General features: G+C 38.3%; 1 protein-coding gene across 1 annotated transcript in view; it reads left to right on the top strand.

Annotated features, from left to right (window-relative positions):
• Positions 1 to 22,866, top strand: part of DNAH10 (dynein axonemal heavy chain 10) — a gene marked incomplete at its 5' end in the record, with an annotated part of 56,748 nt that overhangs the window by 28,713 nt on the left and 5,169 nt on the right. The window contains 28 exons of the mRNA XM_084539243.1: positions 710 to 855; positions 1,274 to 1,426; positions 1,992 to 2,252; positions 2,956 to 3,128; positions 3,509 to 3,602; positions 4,689 to 4,856; positions 5,176 to 5,364; positions 5,869 to 6,040; positions 6,964 to 7,167; positions 7,959 to 8,039; positions 8,454 to 8,651; positions 9,304 to 9,465; positions 10,005 to 10,179; positions 11,024 to 11,205; positions 11,970 to 12,106; positions 13,029 to 13,246; positions 13,635 to 13,856; positions 14,514 to 14,661; positions 15,178 to 15,457; positions 15,836 to 16,065; positions 17,129 to 17,402; positions 17,842 to 17,946; positions 18,474 to 18,628; positions 19,358 to 19,512; positions 19,748 to 19,931; positions 20,560 to 20,760; positions 21,945 to 22,154; positions 22,537 to 22,632. Coding sequence (XP_084395369.1) covers positions 710 to 855; positions 1,274 to 1,426; positions 1,992 to 2,252; positions 2,956 to 3,128; positions 3,509 to 3,602; positions 4,689 to 4,856; positions 5,176 to 5,364; positions 5,869 to 6,040; positions 6,964 to 7,167; positions 7,959 to 8,039; positions 8,454 to 8,651; positions 9,304 to 9,465; positions 10,005 to 10,179; positions 11,024 to 11,205; positions 11,970 to 12,106; positions 13,029 to 13,246; positions 13,635 to 13,856; positions 14,514 to 14,661; positions 15,178 to 15,457; positions 15,836 to 16,065; positions 17,129 to 17,402; positions 17,842 to 17,946; positions 18,474 to 18,628; positions 19,358 to 19,512; positions 19,748 to 19,931; positions 20,560 to 20,760; positions 21,945 to 22,154; positions 22,537 to 22,632 — 4,973 coding nt within the window. The remainder of the gene's footprint in view (positions 1 to 709; positions 856 to 1,273; positions 1,427 to 1,991; positions 2,253 to 2,955; positions 3,129 to 3,508; positions 3,603 to 4,688; positions 4,857 to 5,175; positions 5,365 to 5,868; positions 6,041 to 6,963; positions 7,168 to 7,958; positions 8,040 to 8,453; positions 8,652 to 9,303; positions 9,466 to 10,004; positions 10,180 to 11,023; positions 11,206 to 11,969; positions 12,107 to 13,028; positions 13,247 to 13,634; positions 13,857 to 14,513; positions 14,662 to 15,177; positions 15,458 to 15,835; positions 16,066 to 17,128; positions 17,403 to 17,841; positions 17,947 to 18,473; positions 18,629 to 19,357; positions 19,513 to 19,747; positions 19,932 to 20,559; positions 20,761 to 21,944; positions 22,155 to 22,536; positions 22,633 to 22,866) is intronic.

The following is a 22,866-nucleotide window of genomic DNA, read 5'->3' as shown; positions in this document are numbered from 1 at the left end:
CACTGTGTAATAAAGAAATGAGGAAAGGATGAATAGATTTTTTTCAATGCCTAAAGCTTATTAGGAGAGCCAGAAGAGCAGAAAATAGATTCACAATCTGCTCTGCCAGAAACCCTAGGAAAAATCGCAGACCAGTGGTTCAAATGCTCAGTAGATAAAAATTACATTCTTACAGCCATTATTGGCTGTTACTTAAAGCACTCTATAATGGTGAAAAGTGCTTTCCATAGTTAACGGCAAATTGACCCAGGCTGTTTTATAGTAGGATTCAGCAAGCACAGGTTAACTTTACTGACACAAGAGATAATGGTATGATCCCTGAAGTTGCTCCTGATGGCAGGCTATTCACAAAGAGCAAAATTAATCTCTGTAGAGTTCAGAGAAAATGCTTAGGATCCAAATAAGTCCTGATTATGTCCTTGAAATAGGACCTAACCAGTCCATGGCCCTCCTATATGGAGGAAAAATTCTTTTGTAATAGATCTATAGTAGAAAAGATCCCAATGATAAAAGCTGAAAAGAGATAGTAAAGCAATTAGAAATTTCCTTTGACATTGGTAGTGAATTGATATTTCATATGATGTCTTTGTGCAACTGCACATTAATACTTGGTGAATCTGATCCAGCACTATTCTATAAATATAAATCTCCCAGCTGTACTGTACTGCATTTTAATTTAACCTGCTGTCCTATTCATAATCTTTTTCAGTGCCTACAGTGGAGACAACACGCACTACTTGGTTGCTAGAACAGATGGTAAAAATAAAACACCCAGTTGTTCTTGTAGGTGAATCGGGTACTTCTAAAACAGCAACTACACAAAACTTCTTAAGCAATCTGAACAAAGACCTTAATGTATGTATTGGGTCATTTTGCATTTTTTGTAAATCTGCATTTTCATGTTGTGTCCTTGTGTTAAATTTCCATTATGAAGCCTGAGCCTGTGGGTAGCAATATTAACTTTAGCCTCACATGGGTTCAGAGATCGAACTGCAAACTCAGACACAAAGTGTGTGGATGATCAGAAATGTTTTGTTTTGTTACTTTATAAAGTAAAGCAAATGTATATTGTCAAAAATTTAAGAACAGGATTTTTACTTTTTTTTTGTCATGTGTAATTAAAGTGAATAACTGGACCAGAGGAGTGTTTCCTGTATGTCCAATAATTTAACACAAAAAATATCTTCTAGAATGATCTAGTTTAAAAAAAAAAAAAAAAAAAAAAAAAGGAAAAGGTAAAAATCCATTCTTAACCATTTCCTCCCCTTTGCAGATGCTGCTAGTGATTAACTTCTCTTCTCGTACAACGTCAATGGACATTAAGAGAAATCTAGAGACAAATGTGGAGAAACGAACTAAAGACACTTACGGCCCTCCCATGGGAAAACGTCTCATTGTTTTCATGGATGATATGAATATGCCAAGGGTAAGTTGTGAATGGTTTGCCAGGTAGGTTAGAAACATCTGGGGGGGGCGCTGCTGTGGTCCCTTCATATATAGATCCAGCTGTATGAAGACACAAGATCTTGTATTACCAGTCAAGGAGATTTGTGGTAAGTGTATAACTGGATTTCAGCTTAGAAACTTTGGAACAGTTGGACTTGTGAGCAGCATGGAGTATTTCTGTCTATTACAATCTTTGTCTTCTATATAAAAAAATATCTCCTTTTGGATCACTTCTTTATGCCAATAAAATCATTTGTCTGTGGCCTGATACTGGTTGCAGGTTGTCTCCTGTAGAAATCATGCCTTCCTCTTTGCAAATGGGTCAGGAGAGTATGTGTGTATGAAGTTTATCTTGGAGAAGTGGCACTTCTGCTATATGAGACATTGGAATGAACATTCACAATCAATGTCAGAGCTTTACAAAGTGTCATTTAGTCCTTGTAATGTTCTCTTGAGTAGGGAGCAGAATATTTCCACATTTATAGCAGTATTTGGCGTGGTGATGTACTGTGCTCTAAATATCTTACCTCTTTTCCGTTGCAAAGGTTGATGAGTATGGAACACAGCAACCCATTGCCTTGTTGAAGCTACTACTAGAAAAAGGTTTCTTGTATGACCGTGGTAAAGAGATGAACTGTAAAATTTTCCGAGACCTGGGTTTTATTGCTGCCATGGGGAAAGCTGGAGGAGGTCGGAATGAAGTTGACCCTCGATTCATCTCACTCTTCAGTGTTTTTAACATACCTTTCCCTTCTGCGCAATCACTGAATTTGATCTATACCTCCATCCTGAAAGGCCACACTGCGGTAATTTCACTTTTTAAAGGATTCCTTAACATATTAATAATTTTGAAATAGACATTTATTTCTGTATTGTCACAGAACCTGAAATCATCTCTTATTTCCTGCTTATTTAGAATCTCATGCGAACTTTTCCCTGCTTGTATTTTTTTTTTTTTGTGTTCACACTGTGTAGATAAATTCTTGAATAATATGTGAACTTTCAAGTAAGGAGGTAATTTGTAAAACTGGTACTTTTCATAGGTTGAGACCTGTGAATCAATTGGTTATGGTTCCTATAACCACATACACAAAGGTCAGCGAAGTCTATCCCAAAGGACAGTGAAAAATTCAATGTAATGCAGTAGACTGCATTACTATGCAAGTGAACTGCAACATCGAGTTAGAAGAGAGCAGTTTATTTTTTCTCCAATGGAAGTGCTTTAAAAAATCCCAGTCATGGAGTGTGATGTTATTTTCAGCACTGTGCAAACTTGGGGGTAAAGATGGACCCTGCCCAAAACATTTAACTTCAGAATGTTAATCCTGCACAGGAATATGAATTTCTAAAAATTTTGCCCTTAAAAAAAATTTGCCCTTACAAAATTTGCCCTTAGTTATTTGAAACATGCCAAGTAGGGTTAAAAGCTAGAAAGCAGAATATGTTTGATAGTATTCAGTTTTGTATGGGCAGTTGCATGAAAACTTCTCTTCTTTCTCATGTTTGCAGGTGTTTAATGAGTCTATATCAGAAATCTCTGAAAGGATGACAGAGTGTACTTTGAAGCTTTATAAAATGATTGTCTGTGACCTACCCCCTACTCCTTCCAAATTCCATTACATTTTCAACCTGCGGGATCTTTCTAGGGTCTATAATGGACTTACTCTTACAACCCCAGAGAGGTAGGAATATAAAAATTGCCTTCAGTGGTCCTAAACCTATTTATATGGGATGAGGCTGGGTGAAAATAAGGCAGCTTGATAGTATGAGAAATCAATCACATTTTGTCACTTTTCTTTAAACTTTCAGCAAAATGAGAAGATGTTTAGGAACATCCTAAATTGTGATATTATTATTGATGACAAATATTGATACATCAGTCTTTCTTAAGTAAGATATCTGGAGGTAATAATGAAAACTGTTTTTTCATTCTTATGAAGAGAACAATACCAAAAGAGATTTTTTAAAAAAAGCCCAGACTTCAGTCAATGTTACTAACTCTGTGGCCTTAGGAATCTTATCAGTTTGTTTGGTGCAGTTTGATATTTTGATGTTAATGCAGGTTTCAAACAGTCACCCAGATGGTGAGAGTTTGGAGAAATGAGTGCCTGAGGGTTTTCTATGACAGGCTGGTTAATGAAACAGACAAAGCATTGGTGAGTAATTTCTTTAATTTTTTTAGTAGTCACTGAGTATTACTGTGGCGACTAGCAGTATTACCACCTGTAAAGCAGTATTACCAACTGTTGCATTCCAGTCTTGCACTTGTAATGCAGATTTGTTTAAATACTATGTTGCTTGATTAACTTTAAACATGATATGAAGAGTTTTTGTTTCTAAAATAAAGTTACCATGGCAGACTAAGCGAGCAGATCTGCTGAAGGAAAAAAAAGTGTAACTGGGTTTGCCTGTCTGGGAAGGTTGATTAGCAGTGGCACAGCTGCCAGAGTGTGAGAGCAGTGCAGGAGAAATCTCAGGAAATGACTCCTGTTTCAAATCAGTATTTTCCTTTAGGAAGGATTATATCAGAATGTGACTTTACAAACAAGTAGGAAAAAGAGAGGTAAGAGCTAAGTTTCATTTCCTCAATTTTGGTTGTTATGGAACTCTAAAATTCTCCAAATTAAATCAAGATGAGAGAATTAAGCATTAAACATTAAATCAAGAGCAAATTATGCCAGTTTTATAGCTTGAGGATTAGGAAAGGATTTGGATAAAGTTTACTTCCATGTAAGCTACTTGCGAAGAAACTTGCTTAGATAGAAAGTAGTAGACTTAGGTGGATTCGTATTTTTCAGCTTAAAACTTTTTCTTCTAATATAGAATGACAGATTTCCAGATCAATTTTCACAAATGAGGGTAATTATGTTGCAGCTTTTCTGTATTTCTACACTTAATTCAGATTTGCGAGATTTGTGAGAAATCTTGGTGATAAGACATCAATATGAATGCTGAGAAGAACATTCATTAATATAATATTAATACAAATATAACATTTTTTTTATCAGGTTTGTCCTTTTTTTGTCTTAAACTTCTGCAGCTTAGTATTAGATCATTTTATATCATAGAACATAAACAATAGGAGGCTGTGGTCTGTGGATCTTCTGGTGACATACTATTCCCTTGAAATCAGTTAGTGTTTTAGCAAAGACTCTGCATTATCAGTGTCACCCTTCTGAGTGTTCCTGGACCTAGAAATACCTGCTTTGTTAGGTTGCCTGACTAATTTCATTTATTTGAAGGTACAAGGCCATATAAAAAAACTGATTGAAGAGAATTTCAGAGATGAATTGGAACAGGCCATGAGGGATCCTATTCTTTTTGGAGATTTCAGAATGGCACTGAGTGAAGGAGAGCCTCGTATTTATGAAGATATCCAAGACTATGATGCGGCAAAAGCTCTCTTTCAGGTAGTGTGCTTCAGCTTGGAACTGTGCATGATTTTGTCTCTCTGCATGCAGAGTGTGCTGGAACCTGCCTCAAGCAGTAAGAATTTTGTTCTTCTATGTGCACATTGCAACAGTGAGCATAGAAGAACAACCTCCCACCCCCTTCTGTGGTCTGGAGTAATGAAAATTGAGGATCATCTATGGAGTTGGCTGTGCTTTCCAACTGTTTACTTTCCCTGATGATCTTTTGAAGCAGTAATGCTGCAAAATAGATTGTTATTTTATTTAAATTATTGTTTACTTGGTTTCCTAGTAACATTCAGACCACCTTTCTCTGCAGGAGATTTTGGAAGAATATAATGAAGTTAATATTAAAATGAATCTAGTCCTTTTTGATGATGCTTTGGAACACTTAATCCATGTACATCGCATCATGCGGATGGATCGTGGTCATGCCCTGCTTATAGGAGTGGGAGGCTCAGGAAAGCAGTCTCTTACAAGATTAGCTGCCTTTACAGCTGGATGTGAGGTTAGTGACTGTGCATCTTTGCAGTGAAAGAAGAAAAGGAAAGCAATACTGGAATCAGGATTAAATTGAAGAGGGTTAAGAAGAGAAAGTCAGTCAAGATACAATCAGTCTGTTTTTCTCTTCCATGTGAAGAGAAAAACATTGCTTGGAGGTCTAGACAGTGGATGATCTAGGCAGAAACCCCGCTGTGATTGATACTGTAATATTTTAGATAGGAAATGTTCCTCCCTCAACAGCCTCTTACAGAGGCTGTTGGCTTGGAAGAGAAGAACAAAAAAGGAGGGTGAATGCAAAGTGCAATCAAATTTTGGAAGTGCGATCCTGCAGGGCTGTACAAATGTAGTTGTTTAAAAAGAACGTAGCACTTAATTTTTTTGATACTTACATATTTACTGAATTTCGTATATAAACCAAAACCTTTGATCCAATCTAATTAAAATTGAGTTTCATAGTTACCGTCATGTCTTGCATCCATGTCTTCTCAGTATATGTTTGCATCCTTAGGTATTTGAGATCATCTTGAGTCGAGGATACAGAGAAAATAACTTCCGAGAAGACTTGAAAAATTTGTACCAGAAGCTGGGTATAGAGAACAAGTCAATGGTCTTCTTGTTTACAGATGCCCATGTAGCAGAGGAGAGTTTCTTGGAACTCATCAATAACATGTTAACTTCAGGTGACACAGGCAGCCTGAATTACTGCCAATTAATATGCTTGTGAATTGTAATCTTGCGTGCATCCTTGGTCCAGCTATTACAGTTTCACCCTGTGTCCTCTGCTGCTTTAGTTAGTTGCACCTTTCAGTACTACCTGATATTATCTTCGCCTTAATGATGGCTTTTTCACATCATCTTACTGTCATTTATACGCATCTGGGAAGGCTATAAGGGTTAGTTCACGCTGATCGTAGTGTTGCAGGAGTCTCAGATTTCTTCCAAGACTGGACTACATCTTCACAGTTGCATTTAGTCACAGGCCCACCTTTTCTCTCATTTGCTTTGGAATTGCACTCACCTGAAATGCATCAACTGCTTGTATGTTTATTCTAAACTATAATTTAGTGTCTTTTATTGTATACAGCAGTTGAAAATGAGCAGCAGCTGGCACTGTGTGACCACCCTCCTTATGTAAGTTCCTATAGAGTCTGATTTGAAAGGAGATGTATTAAATCTCAGCCCTTTCCTTGTGTAGTTCTACAAGTTCCATTCTTCTTATGGCAGTCATTAGGGAATTTATGCGATATTACCATGTGACTGAGAGAATGAAAATGAATTGATGGTTTGCAAACACTAATGATGATTTCCTCTGCTGAGTTAAAAATGTTTTGTGTTCTTGTGACATTTTGTTTATGTTGCTGAAGCCCAAACAAAACCAAATCTTCCTCTAAATCCCCTTGCATCATCCTAAGTACTTACTCTATTTTCCATAGTGGCCTGGGGTAGAGAAGGAGGAGAGATTAATAGGTTCATCCAAAACTGCCCAGAATCATTTTTGCTGAACTAAGTTTAAAACCTGTGACTCTGATTTCTCATCTTCTCTGTCCCCAGCACTATGGTTACAGGTTGTTCTCACTAGCATTCTTCTGTCCTTATGTTCCAGGAATGGTGCCAGCCCTTTTTCCAGATGATGAAAAAGACACCATAATGAGTCAGATTGGAGATGAAGCTACTAAAGCTGGTGTGAATCCAACTAAAGAGAGTATCTGGCAATATTTTGTAAACAAATGTACAAGCAACCTTCATATTGTCCTGGGAATGTCCCCAGTTGGAGACAATCTGAGAATGTGGTGCAGAAATTTCCCAGGTATTAATCGTATACACTGGTTAGTCCCTTCCCTGTGAAACACAGGTTTGCAGTCAAGAGAAAATCTCCAGCAGGCACTCACACTTTATGGCAACTAAAGCTAAGAAGAGCAGGTTTCATGATTAGACACTTGTGTAATTTTTTTTCCAGTTAATTACCACATATCAGTGTGTATTATTGATTAACATTTACCAGATCAGTTCATTTTCCAGCTGAATGGTTAGAAATCAATTAGTCATCTTCATTGACCTGGAAGTACACAGGCAGCCTATGTCTGCAGCCTCTCTTCTGTACTTACAGAGGAATGCATCATATTAAATCGTTATGAAACTAGGATGGTGGTAAGTGAAACATTTGTGTATCCAAAAGCAAAAGAAGAGCAGAATGATAGGGACACCTACTGAGAGAAAAACCACCTGAGCCAGGTGGACATTGCTGTATAACAGGTGGCTGAAAGGAGTCTTGAGAGACAGGAGCCACATGAATGAGGGGTACTGGTGGGAATCCCAGCCCAGATACTAAAACATCTAGTTACTGCTCTTGACTGTATCCTGCAGAATGTTACAGTCTAAAAAACAGTATGATAGTGTTAGCAGGACAGAGATGCAAAGTTGACTGTTTACTATCAAAATAGAAGCATTGGCTTTGTGATAATTATTGTTCCTAAGTAGGAGTCAAATAAGACAGATCCTGCAAATTCTTTATGCAAATGAAGCACAGGACGATCTGGCAGATTAAGGTCTAGTTTTACAAAGGAATTGTTTCAGGTAACATTATGCTTTTATTTTAAGGTCTTGTCAACAATACTGGTATTGATTGGTTCTTGCCCTGGCCCCCACAAGCCTTGTTTGCAGTTGCAAAATCCTTTGTAGGTATGTAAAGTGTCAGTATTTTAACTCCTTAACACTTGGGCTAGCCTAAGAAACGTGTTCTTTAGTTTGAAGTTATTGTAGGTCTCATTTTCCCATTGTCATTGCTATTGTAAGTCTACATGGGTAATGCAAAATCCTGGTCAAAAATGTTTTTGGATGCAATTTTCCTACTCAATTAGATTTTAAAAAATTGGTGAAATTCAGTCTCCCAACTCTGGAGACAATGTGACGTGGCTACCTGCTACCAGGAGGCCTGTGTTCTCTTCTGAACTCTGTCTTGACCTTGCTTTTTGCTCCAGAAAGCAGATTTTTTTTTTCTCGCCTGGCTTAAATGTATGTTAAAGAAGGAAGATGGTCATTGACATACTCTTAAAAAAAGTCTGATCTGTTTTTATTTTCTTGGCCCAATTTTAGGAGGTAACACACGTGTTCCAGCAGAGATTTCCAAGTCAGTGGTTGAGCACATGGTCGTGGTGCATGAATCAGTAGGGGATTTTAGCAAGAGGTTTCTGCAGAAATTGAGACGTAGCAACCATGTTACACCAAAGAATTACCTTGATTTTATCCATACTTATTCAAAACTGTTGGAGGAGAAAAATGAGTTCATTTTAGGTAAGGCTGTGTAGCCATTTTCTCCTTTTTAATAAACAATTTAAATATTAAAAATAAAATAGTGAAATGTGGTGAAAATGGGTGAATATCCCACATATTACCCACATTATGCAAAAAAAATGTTATCTATACTATCTCAAATGTTGTGCTGACATCTGTTTTTGACACTGGACCAATATCCTGGCCATATATGAATGTTCATAATCTGTCTACTGGTATGTTTTTCCCAAAGTCTTTTGTGGATGAACCTTAGCCAGAGTTTCCAAAACAGACACTTGTCTGCTTGGGAAAGAGTGATTAGATTTAATACCAGCTCAGCCTAGCTCACGGTTTTACATTCTTCCTCAAGCAGCAATTCTTGCTCGTACTTCTGTGGGCACTGAAATATGTGAAAAGGATAAAACATGACAGTGTAATAGGAAAAATAAGCTGTGGTGCTGGGCCACTATGTGGCAGCTCAGGTGACATTAACACCATCTAGGGTGAGCGGTTTAGGAAACAAAAAATCTCTCACAGTGATTTTCCTTTCACAACTGAGGTTGCCCTGCTACAAAGTGCACCTATAAGTACATTTACCTTCCATGACATTGTCTATTGCTGTGCAATAATTCCAATGAATCAGTAATATTTCTCTCTTTTGTTTCCTTACTAGCACAATGTAAAAGGCTGGATGGAGGCTTAGATAAACTGAAAGAAGCTAGTATACAGCTGGTTGAGCTGAACAAGAAACTTGCAGAGCAAAGGATTGTGTTAGCAGAAAAGTCAGCTGCTTGTGAGGCTTTGTTAAAAGAGATTTCGGCAAACACAGAAGTAGGTAGGTGGTTTACGAATACTGAAGAGTCCCACAGGCTAAGCAAGGCTTACATAGTCTGTGTTGGGTCAGAAGACACTCTAAGAGCTCAGACTGCTTCTGGAGATGACCCTTTTGTTCTGTCTGTGCTGATTTAGTATCTTGCTAGAAGAGTAGGTCCTGTATCGTACTCAGATTGCCATTGCTTTGCACACCTAATTACTGTGTTCTGCACTTGTCTTCCCTTACCAAGGTATAGGGTGTAAAGTGGGAAAGAGAAATTAGCAAGATTAGCAAGGGACCTTGTCATTCAGAAAATTGCTTTTAGAGGAAAGACAGGGAAGCATAGGAGGAAAAGAGATTATGTATGCTTTGTGTGGAACACTAACAGTGTTCCTAGACTGCTGATGGATGGAGCCCTGTAAACATTGGCAAGCTAGCTGTAAAGGGTACTGAGTTGATGGTAATTTCTGATTTTCAGCCAAGAGCAAGTCTATATTAGTACATGTTCTGCACACAAATTTTAAATAACCCACTTATGGTCCTGCTTTTACAATTCATAGCTGAGGAGAAGAAAAAACTGGCTGAAGAAAAAGCTGCAGAGATACAGGAACAGAATAGGATTATTGCTATGGAGAAGATGGAAGCTGAGTCAGCTCTGGCAGAAGTCATGCCTGTTTTAGAAGCTGCCAAACTGGAGCTGCAGAAGCTTGACAAGTCTGATGTTACTGAGATCAGGTGATTCATTCGGATGTACAGTAGCATAAACCCTTGGAAATTCACTGCCAAGACCCTTGTTTGTAGGTCTGAACTTTAGCTTCATCTTCCTTGTATTCACAGTGTGTGGGTAAAGGTCAGGACATCAGTTGTCTGGGAGCAGAGGTCACAACAGAATCTCCTGACTTCTAGCCCAGGACGTCTCCTGAAGCCTGTTCTTCCTGTCCTTCATTTGATGTCTTCTCTGTAATTTCTACCCTGTGTCTGATGCACTGGAAACTGCTTTGGTTTCTGCTTGAGCAGTGGCTGTCCAAACCCCTTCATTCTTCCTCAGTTTTTGTTCTGCATGAGTAGGAACACATAACAGTTACTTTTCAGGGATGCTTTGATAGCATCAAAGTATACTTCTCTGCTGAATTACTTCCTCCTTTGTTTTTAAAATACACCTTGTATTTGGGGACACATATGAAAGCACATCCAGTCCTTGGCTCTCCCGGAAATAGTAAGAGCTTTCCATTCCCTGTCACACTTGCTTATTTTCATTTTTTTTAGTAGATCTGTGGATTTATCCTGTACTGCTACTCCCAGAGGACAGCTGCCTCACTGCCCTAGGGAAAAATACAGATTAGGGTTTTAGGCCTTCCACTGCTGAAATCCTTTAGTCTCTTATTGATCAAATTGCCCAAATACAACAGTTGGTTTTGAGCTCATATCTAGTTATTTGTTTCTTGTCTGGGCTGGAATATGTTTTTCCCTTTGAGTAGGATGTCTTATGCACTAGCTGTTGTTGGCAGTCTTAATGGGAAGCACATGTTTGGCATCATGTGCTTTGTCTCCTCCATTATCTCTTTCACCTGTTTTCTAGATCATTTGCGAAACCCCCCAAACAGGTGCAAGCTGTCTTGGAATGTGTGCTTATAATGAGAGGGTACAAAGAATTAGACTGGAAGACAGCCAAAGGAATGATGTCAGAGGCAAATTTCCTGCGATCCCTGATGGACATAAACTTTGATGGAATTACTTACAGCCAAGTGAAATCTATCCGAGGTAAGTAACTGACCTGTGTATTTGGAATGATTGCAGTAACTTGTTAATGTCATTAGCTGTGTCAGTGGGAATCCTTCTGGTGTTCTTTGGAAGGGTAGGATTCACTTTGTGCAAAGGGACAGCCATGTTTGGGGTGCTGCAGATGTTGTGCTGTTGGCATTACTGGATTTTTCAGAGTATAAACACCTTCTCTGTGTTACATCCAGTTTGTGCCTTAGCTAGGACCTCATACACTTTGGCTTAGAGCAGGCAAGAAACAAACAGGACAGCTGAGCAGGCCCCCTGTTTGCTTTTAGATACTCAGAAAGTAGCATTACAACCTCATCCACGTGGTTACAATTCGGATGTGATATGTACACAGTGGAAGAAGATGAGCTATATATAAAGCTTATTGGCCAAACTTTGCAGGTACTCCCAAAGTTGTAATCCATAGCTCCATTAAGAGGTGAATTTGATTCTTTCAACAAAATGGCATCTAACTTCTGTGGTGAAAATAAACCATGATACTGAGATATGCTTAACAACTCCTGTATGCACTCCTTTTTTGGAGAAAGAACTTGAGAAATCACTAGCAGTATTTTTTTTGTTATTGTTCTAGCCTGGTACCTTCATCTTAAGTTCAGAGTCTCTTTAATATTTTGACAAATGTTTCATATTGTCTGTCATATTGTTGCTCAATATTGCTGGTATGGAAACCTTATTTCTCTGAGGATTTCTGCACTATAATTAACTCACTTTCAATATTTTTGTTTTTGCCCATTTAGCTCTGTTAAAGAATCTTAATACTACTGCCACTGAAATGGAACTTGTTAGCAGAGCAGGCCTGGGAATGTTAAAGTTTGTTGAAGCAGTGATGAGCTACTGTGATGTAATTAGAGAAGTCAAGCCAAAGAGAGAGAAGGTAGAGTGTATGGATTCAAACTCTGAGGAGGACAAAACATGATTGTTATTAGAAAAATAACACATCAGTTTCACAGACAGCCCCATTTAAGAACTCTGAAGTGCTTAACAAGAGGTGTTTATAAATATTGCAGTAGGGGTGAGAAATGTGATATTCAGTGATAAACTGCTGTGTTTGTTGTGCTGTGATGCTGTGGTAGGGGTTCCCATCCACTCCATTGCATGAAGGAGGTGGAGGAATTTGGTCAGGTGGCATTTGGTAATCTAACATGGTTAGAAAAGCACAGTTTTTTAACTGTCTACTAAAAGCATACTTCAAAATGAATGGCATTTGGACAGAGTAGAGCTCAGTAGTACACAATATCCATGCCCCTTGAGCACAGACCTTTCTATTAATTTCTTTTTTTTTTTTTTTTTTTTTTTTTTTATAAAGACTGGAAACTTAGCTGTGTTACCAAAGGAAATCTAATGTCCAGAAGATGATGTAGAGAAAATTTCTTCAAGAAAAGCTCTTTACATGCATCTAACCACTGATAAACTATATTCACTAGATGATGGGCCTCACAATTTTTGAGGTCATTGTTACTGAGTGGACAAACCTCCCTTTTTGTACAGGATAATAGTCTTGCAGACCTGCCAGGTATTGGTAGGACTGCTTACATATACATGCTTAATATAACTTAAGTGTTGAAAGATCTGGTTTAGGAGACTTATCTGCTTTGTAACTACAGTTTCAGACCATAATGTATATATTTAGGATGGGGGGAGGTGGGTGAAAAACTGTGCCAGTTATTTTGACTTACACTGTTTATAACCAGGATGCTTTAAAATAAATGAGATAGCCAAAAGAAATCCAAGAATTTAAGATTTCTCTCAAAAGCCTTTCTTTCCTCTGATACTCTTATATTTCCTTCTTAATGTAGGTGGCGAGGCTAGAACGGAATTATTACTTAAGTAAGCGGGAACTGGAAAAGATAAAGGCAGAGCTAGCTACAATTCAGGAAGAACTTAAAGCTTTGGGGGACAAATATCAAGAGGCAATAAAAGAAAAACAACAGTTACAAGAAGAAGCAGAGATTATGCAGCGGAGATTAGAAGCTGCTGACAAACTCATCTCTGGCTTGGGATCTGAGAACGAGAGGTAAATCTAGATTCAAAGAGGATCGCTCTTGACATTAGATGGGCATGTGCCAGGAATAAAATATATCAAACTGAGACATTTTTGGGAATGCCTCTTCCCATGATTTTTTTTTTTTTCTGTGAAGAGTTAATATTAATTCTAACTAATATTTATGAGACCTTGAAAAATACTAACAACAATTTTAATGCAGATGAGAAAGGTGAATTAAGATTAAAAGGGAGAAGGTTCAGACCAACTCAGTGTCTGATGCCATCACAATAATGAGAGAACTACTGACTGTAAGTTTCAGGGTCTGTCTCAATTTGCAGCTAAATTAGCAGCAGTTAATGTACATAATTCCCATCCCCCTGTTACAAACTCACCCAGGATTCCCTTATTTTTCTTTCAGGTGGGCAAAAGAATTAGAGGACTACAAAACACGAAAGTTGAATTTGCTTGGAGACTGTCTGCTCTGTGCTGCCTTTCTGAGCTATGAAGGAGCATTCAACTGGGAGTTTCGTAATGAAATGATTTATCAAATGTGGCAAGAAGATGTCCTCTCACGAGAGATCCCTCTCAGTCAACCATTTAGGCTAGAAAACCTTCTGACTAATGAAGTGGAGGTTAGCAGGTATGTCCAGTAAAGAAGTCCAATGACTACTGTACGTGAAATCATAAAGTGGGAGTCTGGATCTGAATCTGTAGCATAGAATTGGCATTGTGGATGGAAGTGCACAGCCATTCTAGGGAAGAGAGCATTTTACTTTCATGCCTCAAAGATGGCAAGGAAGGAGACGTTTTTTTTTTTCCTGGTTAGCAGAGGCTATTTGCTATAACAGACCATTGTTCTTTATATTCCAAGGATATTCAGTGAACCTGCACGCATATAATACCTTTTTATATATACATATTTTTTTGTGAGTTACCTATAATATGTGTTCAACTCAAGGCCTAATAGGAGTCTTTTCATTGAATTCAGTGCATTTGGAAATAAACGCATGCCCAGGTAATCCATATTTCAACTGCTGCAAGATTCCTCAGCAAATACAACAGTTGGTGTTTTGAGTGGTGTAGTTACAAATGACTCAGGCAATGAGTCAGTCCGAGTTTTGACGCTGCTCTTGCAATCCCATACGTTATATTGCTCTTGCAATCCCATACATTATATGTTTGCTTGTGTTTCTAATACTATGCTCAATGGATTGCATAATTTTACTGCCTACTGAAATGTCCTGCTCTCCACTCAAGTTTTCATTCCAGCTTAGTCTTTGATCCATTGCCTTCCCAGGTGGGTTTCCCAAGGATTGCCTCCAGATGAGCTCTCCGTCCAGAATGGCATCCTGACAACATATGCAAGCCGCTTTCCACTCTGTATTGACCCACAACAACAGGCATTAAATTGGATTAAGAAGAAGGAAGAAAAAAATAACCTGAGGGTAAAGATAAATTTTTAACCTCTTTACTTGTTGTTTTAAAAGCTGCATCAATACTTGTTACCTTGAATGGGGAACAATTATGCAGTTATATAAAAACAAATGTGATGACTATTGTGTCTCTAAAATGGATAGCAAGTATCACTGTTCACATGACCTTCAAGTCCTTGGGGATGATTATTTTTTCAGGATCTTGGACAGCCTCAGTACAAGAAAAATAATATAACCAAAATGCTGGTGTTGCTTGCGTTCTGTCTCAGCTCCAGGATGGAGTTCTGTACAACAGTAACGCAGTCAGAGGCATAGTTGGAATAATTCTTCAAATGGAAGTCACTCTCAACTGATTAGAAAAAGAGCATTTTTACTGTTCTGTACCAGTGTAGTTTATATCATTTAAAGAGTAAAGGCAAAGAGCAACATAGAGCAATCTTCATTAGTGCTAGCAGCTATTGTAAAAATAACGATGTTCAGAAAATTGAATCAGTCCTGTTTGCATATCTTCCCATTCTTCTCTTGCAGATGGCTTCCTTTAATGACCCAGATTTCCTTAAACAACTAGAACTTGCCATAAAGTATGGAAATCCTTTCTTGCTGCATGGTGTTGATGAATACATTGATCCTATGATAGACAATGTCTTAGAGAAGAATATCAAAGTTGCACAGGGGCGAACATTCATTGTCCTGGGCGACAAAGAGGTTGACTATGACAGTAATTTTAGGTTGTACCTGAACACCAAATTAGCAAACCCAAAGTATACTCCCTCTGTGTTTGGCAAAGCTATGGTTATCAATTATACAGGTAAGCAATAGTTTGTGTTTAGTAACAAAGTAGTGATTATGCTGTAGTGCAAGTTTAGGGCATGTGTGGTTTTCTGAAATGACAACAAAACTCTGAAACTTCATAGTCTCCCTTATACTTATCATCTGACTTAATATAAAATTCTTCTCACTTCTCTCTCTTAATTTGAAACGTAGCTAAAGATCTGTTCGTAGACCTGCCAGGTTAGGATGCATTGGTAGAATCAATATATACAATTACTAACCAGGTCACTCAGTTGTATTGCTGTAGTTTTATGAGATGATTAAGATGAAATTAACTGTCTAAAGGCTGTCCTTATTTAAAACAAAACAAACAAAACAAACAAACAAAAACCTGTGTGCTGCGTTCTATCTGTAGTTACACTAAAAGGTCTAGAGGATCAGTTGCTCAGTGTCATTACGGGTTTTGAAAGAAGGGAATTGGAAGAACAGAGAGAACATCTCATCCAGGAGACAAGTGACAACAGAAACTTGTTGAAAGATCTGGAAGACTCTCTCCTTCGGGAGCTGACATCTTCCACAGGAAACATGTTGGACAACTTAGACTTGGTGCAAACCCTGGAAGAGACGAAATGTAAAGCTACTGAGGTATCAACTCTGTTTTTTTTTGGGAGAAGGATATTTGCTTATAGGACTTCTTTCATTTTCATTGTGCTTCATCTTCTTTCATCCTTGAAGCTAGAAACTAGGTTGAAAGCAATGAAGAAATCTTACAAGTTTGTTGCATCTTTCAGTATTGGGCAGTATGTTTTTGCATCCAAGAAACAAATCCTACCTTCAGGAAAGTCCTTATAAGGACCAAAGTAATGGTTCTTTACAGTTCTAAGTCAAAGGGTTTGTGATGTATTTGTTTCAGAGCTGAAAGAATCTCCATCTTGGATTGTATCAGATCTGAAATGAAAAATTAAGATATTTGTTATTCAGAGAGGATATTGAATCTCTGTCCTTGGAGGTTTGCACCACTAGAGGAGGTCAGCTGGGCAAAACCACAGCTGACCTGATCTAGTGGTAGTGATAGTCCAGTACTGTGCAGAAAGTTGGACTAAACATCCCCAGAGGGTTTGTCCCACACTATTTCCATGATTCTGTGTTAAACTTTGTCTTTACTTTCCATAATAATACAAGGTGGGATGTTTATTCTAACCTTTGATTTTTACAGTTCATACTTCTTTAGGGTTACTTGCCCAGATTCTGAATATAGTCAACAGAGAGGCACTGGTAGGGCATGATTCTTTTCACATAGTTCAGATGTCTACAGTTGGATGGGGACTTTGCCTCATCAGTATCTTTTTTACTCCTCAGACTATAAGGGGACATGCAAGATAACTAGCTCTTATTTCTTCACAAAGCCCTGTTTGCCTTCTAAGAGAAATTTAGGTACAGTGTTTAAAGATGACTTGCATTTTTACATAAATATAGTCTTTTTAAAAGTAAGTTAATATATGGACGTTACTAGTCTTTAGTATCTTGCCTCCTGATGTTCATATGGTTTTAATGCATGCCATTACACGCAGTATTTTTAGGTCCTAAATGTTCGCCATTATTGTTTCAACATGGCTTAGCCACAGAATAGCTTTGCTTGTTGTGACATGTTATATATACTATGGACCCGTGTGTTAATTACTTGTGCATAATATCTATGTATGGCTAGGTGATTGAAAAACTTAATCTGGCTGCGACAACGGCAGTGGATATTGATCGACTTCGAGATGGCTACAGACCAGCTGCCAGGAGGGGAGCCATTTTATTCTCCGTTTTGTCTGAAATGTCTGTTGTCAACATCATGTATCAGTACTCCCTGGTCTCCTTCTTAGATGTTTTTGGATTCTCTCTTCGGAAATCCATGCCCAGTCCCATTCTTCTGAAGAGGTTAGAAAACATCATGGATGCATTGACTTTGAACACCTATAACTATGGCTGCACAGGTTAGTGCAATTTAGTGATACTGTGGTGTTCAAATGCTTGGTAAAACCATGCTTTCAGTTGGTTTACATTGGAGGCAAATTACCAAACACATTCACTACTGTTCAGATCTCAGCATTGTTCCTGGTTTATTCTTACTACTTCTATTTCTGTTTGAAGAAACTATGCATGTTACAAATATAACCTAAAAAAATGCTTTAATTAATGGATTTACAAATGGCAAATTGTTGTTATGGATCTTGCATTCCTGGATATTTCTCACAGATGCCATTTTGATTCCAAACATGTAGCTGGTCCATACTTCTGTAAGCCTGACCCAAAGCCCTGTCTTTGATCACCCAGGTCTTTGTGGGGTGACCAGATGCAGAATGTAGATTTAAAGGTTGCTCCCGTTCCACGTTTTAGCACCATATTTTTGAAAATATTCTCATTTTAATGCAGGCTTGTTTGAGAAGCACAAGTTATTATTCTCCTTTAATATGACTATCAAGATAGAGCAAGCTGATGACAATGTTCCACAAGAAGAACTTGACTTCTTTTTAAAAGGTAACATGAATATATATATATATATATATATATATATAAAAATGTATAGCTATATGTGGTGATAGCTAGATCTTTCAAAGATAGATTTTGTCTAGATATGATCTGCTGTGAGAGCTAGAACCTGAAGTCAGCTGAAATATGTTGGTTTACACAAACTGTGGATTTTTACTTTTTTGTTGTTGTTGTTTTAGAATTTGTTAAACAGTGAAGAGGCTAATCTGTTTTCACTTACAGTTGTTGACAAATCTTGTATTAGCCATGGACAATTAGAATGTTACCTGAGCAAATAATGTCTTGTTACTTTCTAACTTTTTATAATTAATTTTAGAAATGGTTGAGAAGATACACCTTCGGCTTTTGCAAGCACTTGTGAAATGGCATATTTACTTTAGCAGACCAGTTTAATCTTATAGTGCTTCCAGAGACAAATTTCCAAATGGTTCCTCTGTGCAGTGGGACTGTATGTGTGGTCATGCATTGGAGAATTTATGCCATGGACAGTCACTCTGGTTTCTGAATGTGACTAGGCAATATTTCCCTGGAGAAGAGTACACGAAAGAAACCGTTCGCTTGGCTTCCAGATCAAGGCTGGGAAGACCTAATTCGCTTGTCTGAACTATTTCCTGAGCAATTTGAATCTCTTCCAGATGATGTGGAAAAAAATCCAGATGTATGGAAAAATGTACGTGCTTTTCTGCAATCCTGTTCTCTCTCCTTGTTTTTCTTCTGGAATTAAATGTTCAAGTATGATGCAATGTGCCATAGGACTCTGTAGGAGGCATGTCACCACTGGCTTTTTCTGTCAAGGCCTTCCTTTTCTTCTTGAACTCAGTGATTGGCTTATTTCCAGAAGAATTAGGGCTCTTATTTAAATGGCAACCCCCCCCCAGTATTGTCTCTGATATATTGTACGTATTTTCCAGTCAAATGCCTTAGATGAGTTCTTTGCCCCATTCGAGTCAGTGGAATTTTTGCTGTTGGATATCAACAGTCAATATTTCGCTGTTGTTTTTGTACAGCTAAATTGTACTTTGATCTTCTTGTGGCAATGAGTTTTATAGGCTAGTTACAAGCAAAGGCTTTCCTTTGTTCTGCCTTCAGTTTCATTCCATGTCTTCTTGCTTTATAAGAATCTTTCTGTAAGCAATCTGCTAATACTGTTTGTTGCTGTTTTCTATATCTTAAGAGAATTACTCGTCATATAATTAAAGTACAGATGTGTTTTTGGACTTGAATGCTTTATGCTGTAAAATCTTTCAATATGTTTTTTTCAGCTGATTGACTTTCTTCTTTGTTCTCTTTGAGTATCTTAGCCCTTCCTCAATCAAATAGCTTTGCTCTGCTTTTCCTAGTAATTTCATTGATAGATCCATTTGATCCATCTGCATTGTCTCCCACCTTTTCTTGCCAGTGGTATGACACAGATGCTCTGGAGCAGATGCCATTCCCCATGCAGTACCAAAACAATCTCTCAGGCTTTCAGAAACTCCTACTTTTGCGATGTTTCCGAGTGGATCGGGTATATCGGGCAGTAACAAACTATGTTACTCTGACAATGAGTGAGAAGTAAGTCAACTTGTTTTAAATTAGAATACTACTGTTAAGGTATTTCACACAGAACTGGAGTTGTACTCAGTTATGTAACTGGTTTGTATACTTTGTCTAAACAATAGAGCATGTTTTGTCTCTGTTCCATTTCTATGTAGTCTGCTATGGATGTTGATGTCTGTGTAAGAGTCATCTTTTACACATGATGGCTACTTTTTTGTAGAGCAGCTTATGGTGCTTCTTTTCCTACCAGGTATGTGCAGCCCCCTGTGATCAGCTTTGAAGCTATCTTTGAGCAGAGCAGTCCCCACTCACCAGTTGTTTTTATCTTAAGTCCTGGCTCTGATCCCATTAGTGACCTCATGAAACTGGCTGAGAGGACAGGCTTCGGAGGGGACAGACTGAAATTTCTAGCCATGGGACAAGGCCAGGAAAAGGTAGGTTCAGTGGGAGGTTGAGACATTCTGTGGGCAGTGAGTTAGTGTGAGAATGGCATATCATGCTGTTATTGTCATGGGCCTGGCCAAATTTCCTTTCCAAAGGCCTGCTCCATTTAAAATGGAGTTTCTTTGTGCTTCAGACATAGTGTACAATATGCCAGCCTGGGAATAATGCTTTCCTGTAATGTGAGCGAGAGCATTTGGCTGTTAGGCTGATTTTATGGGTTTGGTTAGGCTACATTCAGAATTAGGTTTTCATGTTAGAAAATAGTTGAGCTGAAAAGACATTGCTCTGCAGCCTTTCAAAGGTTAATCGGTGACCCTGTCTTTGTGTAAGGACATGAGCTGATTGGAAAACAGTGTTCGTTACCAAAAACAGGATCCTGCTGCTCTTTCTGTCTTTCTTGTAGCTTTCTTTTTTGGTTGTGGTCACAGCTTAGCAGCTGACTGAATTTGCTGTGTTTTTGGTCAGTGGGAGAGTTCCAATTAGCTTTGTTTAGACACCACTTCCTAGGCTCTGATCACCTGCTAGCAGGAAGAAATCTGTTGCACTAACCCATTAGAGCTGGTTTGCTTGCAGGATAAAGGGAGAGTTACTAACAGACGGTCCTTTCTTTCTCTCAAGATTGCTCTGCAGATGCTGGAGAACGTGGCAGTTAGTGGAGAGTGGCTGATGTTGCAGAACTGTCACCTTTTGGTGAGGTGGCTTGTCACTCTGGAAAAGGCCCTGGAGAAAATTACAAAACCTCACCCAGACTTTCGCCTCTGGCTGACTACCGACCCTACCGAGGGCTTTCCAATTGGAATATTGCAGAAGTCATTAAAGGTACTGTGCAATGGGGAAACCCCAGTCAGGAAGACATGGCCCGCGTATTCAGCAAAATAGAGGGGCTTTGGGAGGAGCATGACCTGAATGTAGGATGTTGACTTGGGCTGTATGGCTTTTTGTCTTCATAAGCCAAATACATTCTTCATCATCCTGTTTATCTTCTGGTGATTTTTTTTTCTTTTGGGTAAAAGCTCTTCAGCATATTTTTTCCTGAAGCAGTTATTTCAGAGTCGAGGTTTGTGAGTAAACCTGGAGATGTGACAAATGCTCTTCAGACTGAAATGCTGCCACAAGTATATCAAGTCAGAAATAATCCTGTCAGTCCCAGATGCTGAAGTACAGAACTGAGGTCTGTGCCTAGCCTGGCAATAGTACCAGCAGAGCAGACGCTGTAATAGGATAATGGTTTCCAGCTGCTAGTTCACAAGCAAGCTGAGCTGATTATTTTGAAGGCGCAAGCCATGATGCTGTCCTAATGTTCTTTTCTGTGGCTGCTTTATTTCTGTTGTGGTGAACCACTCCTGTAAACATAATAACTGTATTTCACAGATCTGAAGGCAGTGGTATAACAGATCCACCCAATATGTGCTCTAGTGTATCAATGACAGCTCTAGAGTATTCATCTCCAGCAGTGCCTAATTCTGCAGTGGGGGAGAAGTGAGCATGAACATATCTTTGATTTATGACTGCAGATACGCACTTTGTAGGTCTAGCCATGTGCAGTGAGATCAAAGGTTTTATAGCACTTTGAAAATGTTGCCAGGAAGCTGGCTCTGCCTTCATTTGATCACCAGTAAAGACATGTTAGAGACTGTTAAGCCGTTTTACTATTGTGATATGTAGGACACAGCAAAATGTGTAAAGTACTGGTAATATTTCAGTAAATTTGATCTTCAAGTATGATAAAATATTGATGTCTTTCCAGTAACATGGCTATTTCTAAAATAATATTGTTTCTCTTTACATATGTATTTTTACCTTGATGTACTTAAAAGGTCAGTTTCATGTCTTTATATAAGAAAAAATCCCATATTGATATGAATTCAGGAAGCTGATCTTTTTTTTTTTTTTTTTTTTTTTCACGTTTGCATTGTGTAACTTACTTAGAGAATGTGGTGCATTTGCTGTTTATTTTCCTGAGGCAATTCAGTAATTGATGGCTTCCCTGATTATTTTCATAGGTTGTAACAGAACCACCTAATGGTCTGAAGCCAAATATGCAAGCCACCTACTTCAAAATTCCCCAAGAAGCCTTAGAGCAATGCCCACATCCTGCCTTTAAATCCTTAGTCTATGTCTTGGCATTTTTCCATGCTGTGGTTCAGGAGAGAAGGAAATTTGGGAAGATTGGGTGGAACGTTCCATATGACTTTAATGAATCCGATTTCCAGGTAAGAAAATAGTGACAATAGCTCCTATATTTTTGACTTGCTCAAATTATTTTTGAAAACGATATATCCAGATTTAATCCTTTTTCACAGTAACATTTTGCCTCTCCCTTTTCCTTTTTTTCTTCTGCTGCTGTGGACTCATGTAGACTCACCATCTTCTATAACATCAATTTCGGCCACTAAAGATTGGATTCCCAGTCCTTCATTATTATCTTGCCTCCCTTGCGGGCTTCCTTTCTTAACAAGATGTACATTTAACTTTCTAATTCTTTGAGGAAGAAACTACTGTTAGTTTTCAAACAAGAACTATGTGAAGTAAAATCTATGGACTTGTATAGATGATTTATGAATCTTATCTCGCACATTTAAAAAACTTTATTAGGTCTGCATGGAAATTCTTAACACATACTTGACGAAAGCTTTCCAGCAAAATGATGATAAAATCCCGTGGAGCAGTCTCAAGTATCTTATTGGTGAGGTGAGTGCCTACAATGTCACTAAGCAACATGGGTGGCTAAAGAACCCTGACAAATGAAGCTTCCTTTCTGTATGAGCTGCATCATAAAGTAAAGCTGGTTGAGAATCTCTCCTGGGTGGTTGTCTCACTGCCTGAATGAAACAGGGCCATTGTGTTTAACTGCACAACAGGGGAGTTATGGGGCTTAATTAATTTGGAGTGAAAGAGCCCTTGGGATCCTCTGATGAAAGGTAC

This window comes from Aythya ferina, assembly GCF_964211825.1.
Source record: "Aythya ferina genome assembly, chromosome: 17".
In the NCBI taxonomy this organism is placed as follows: domain Eukaryota; kingdom Metazoa; phylum Chordata; class Aves; order Anseriformes; family Anatidae; genus Aythya; species Aythya ferina.
The sequence above is the reverse complement of the archived record's forward strand: the minus strand, read 5'-3'. Positions and strand labels throughout refer to the sequence as shown.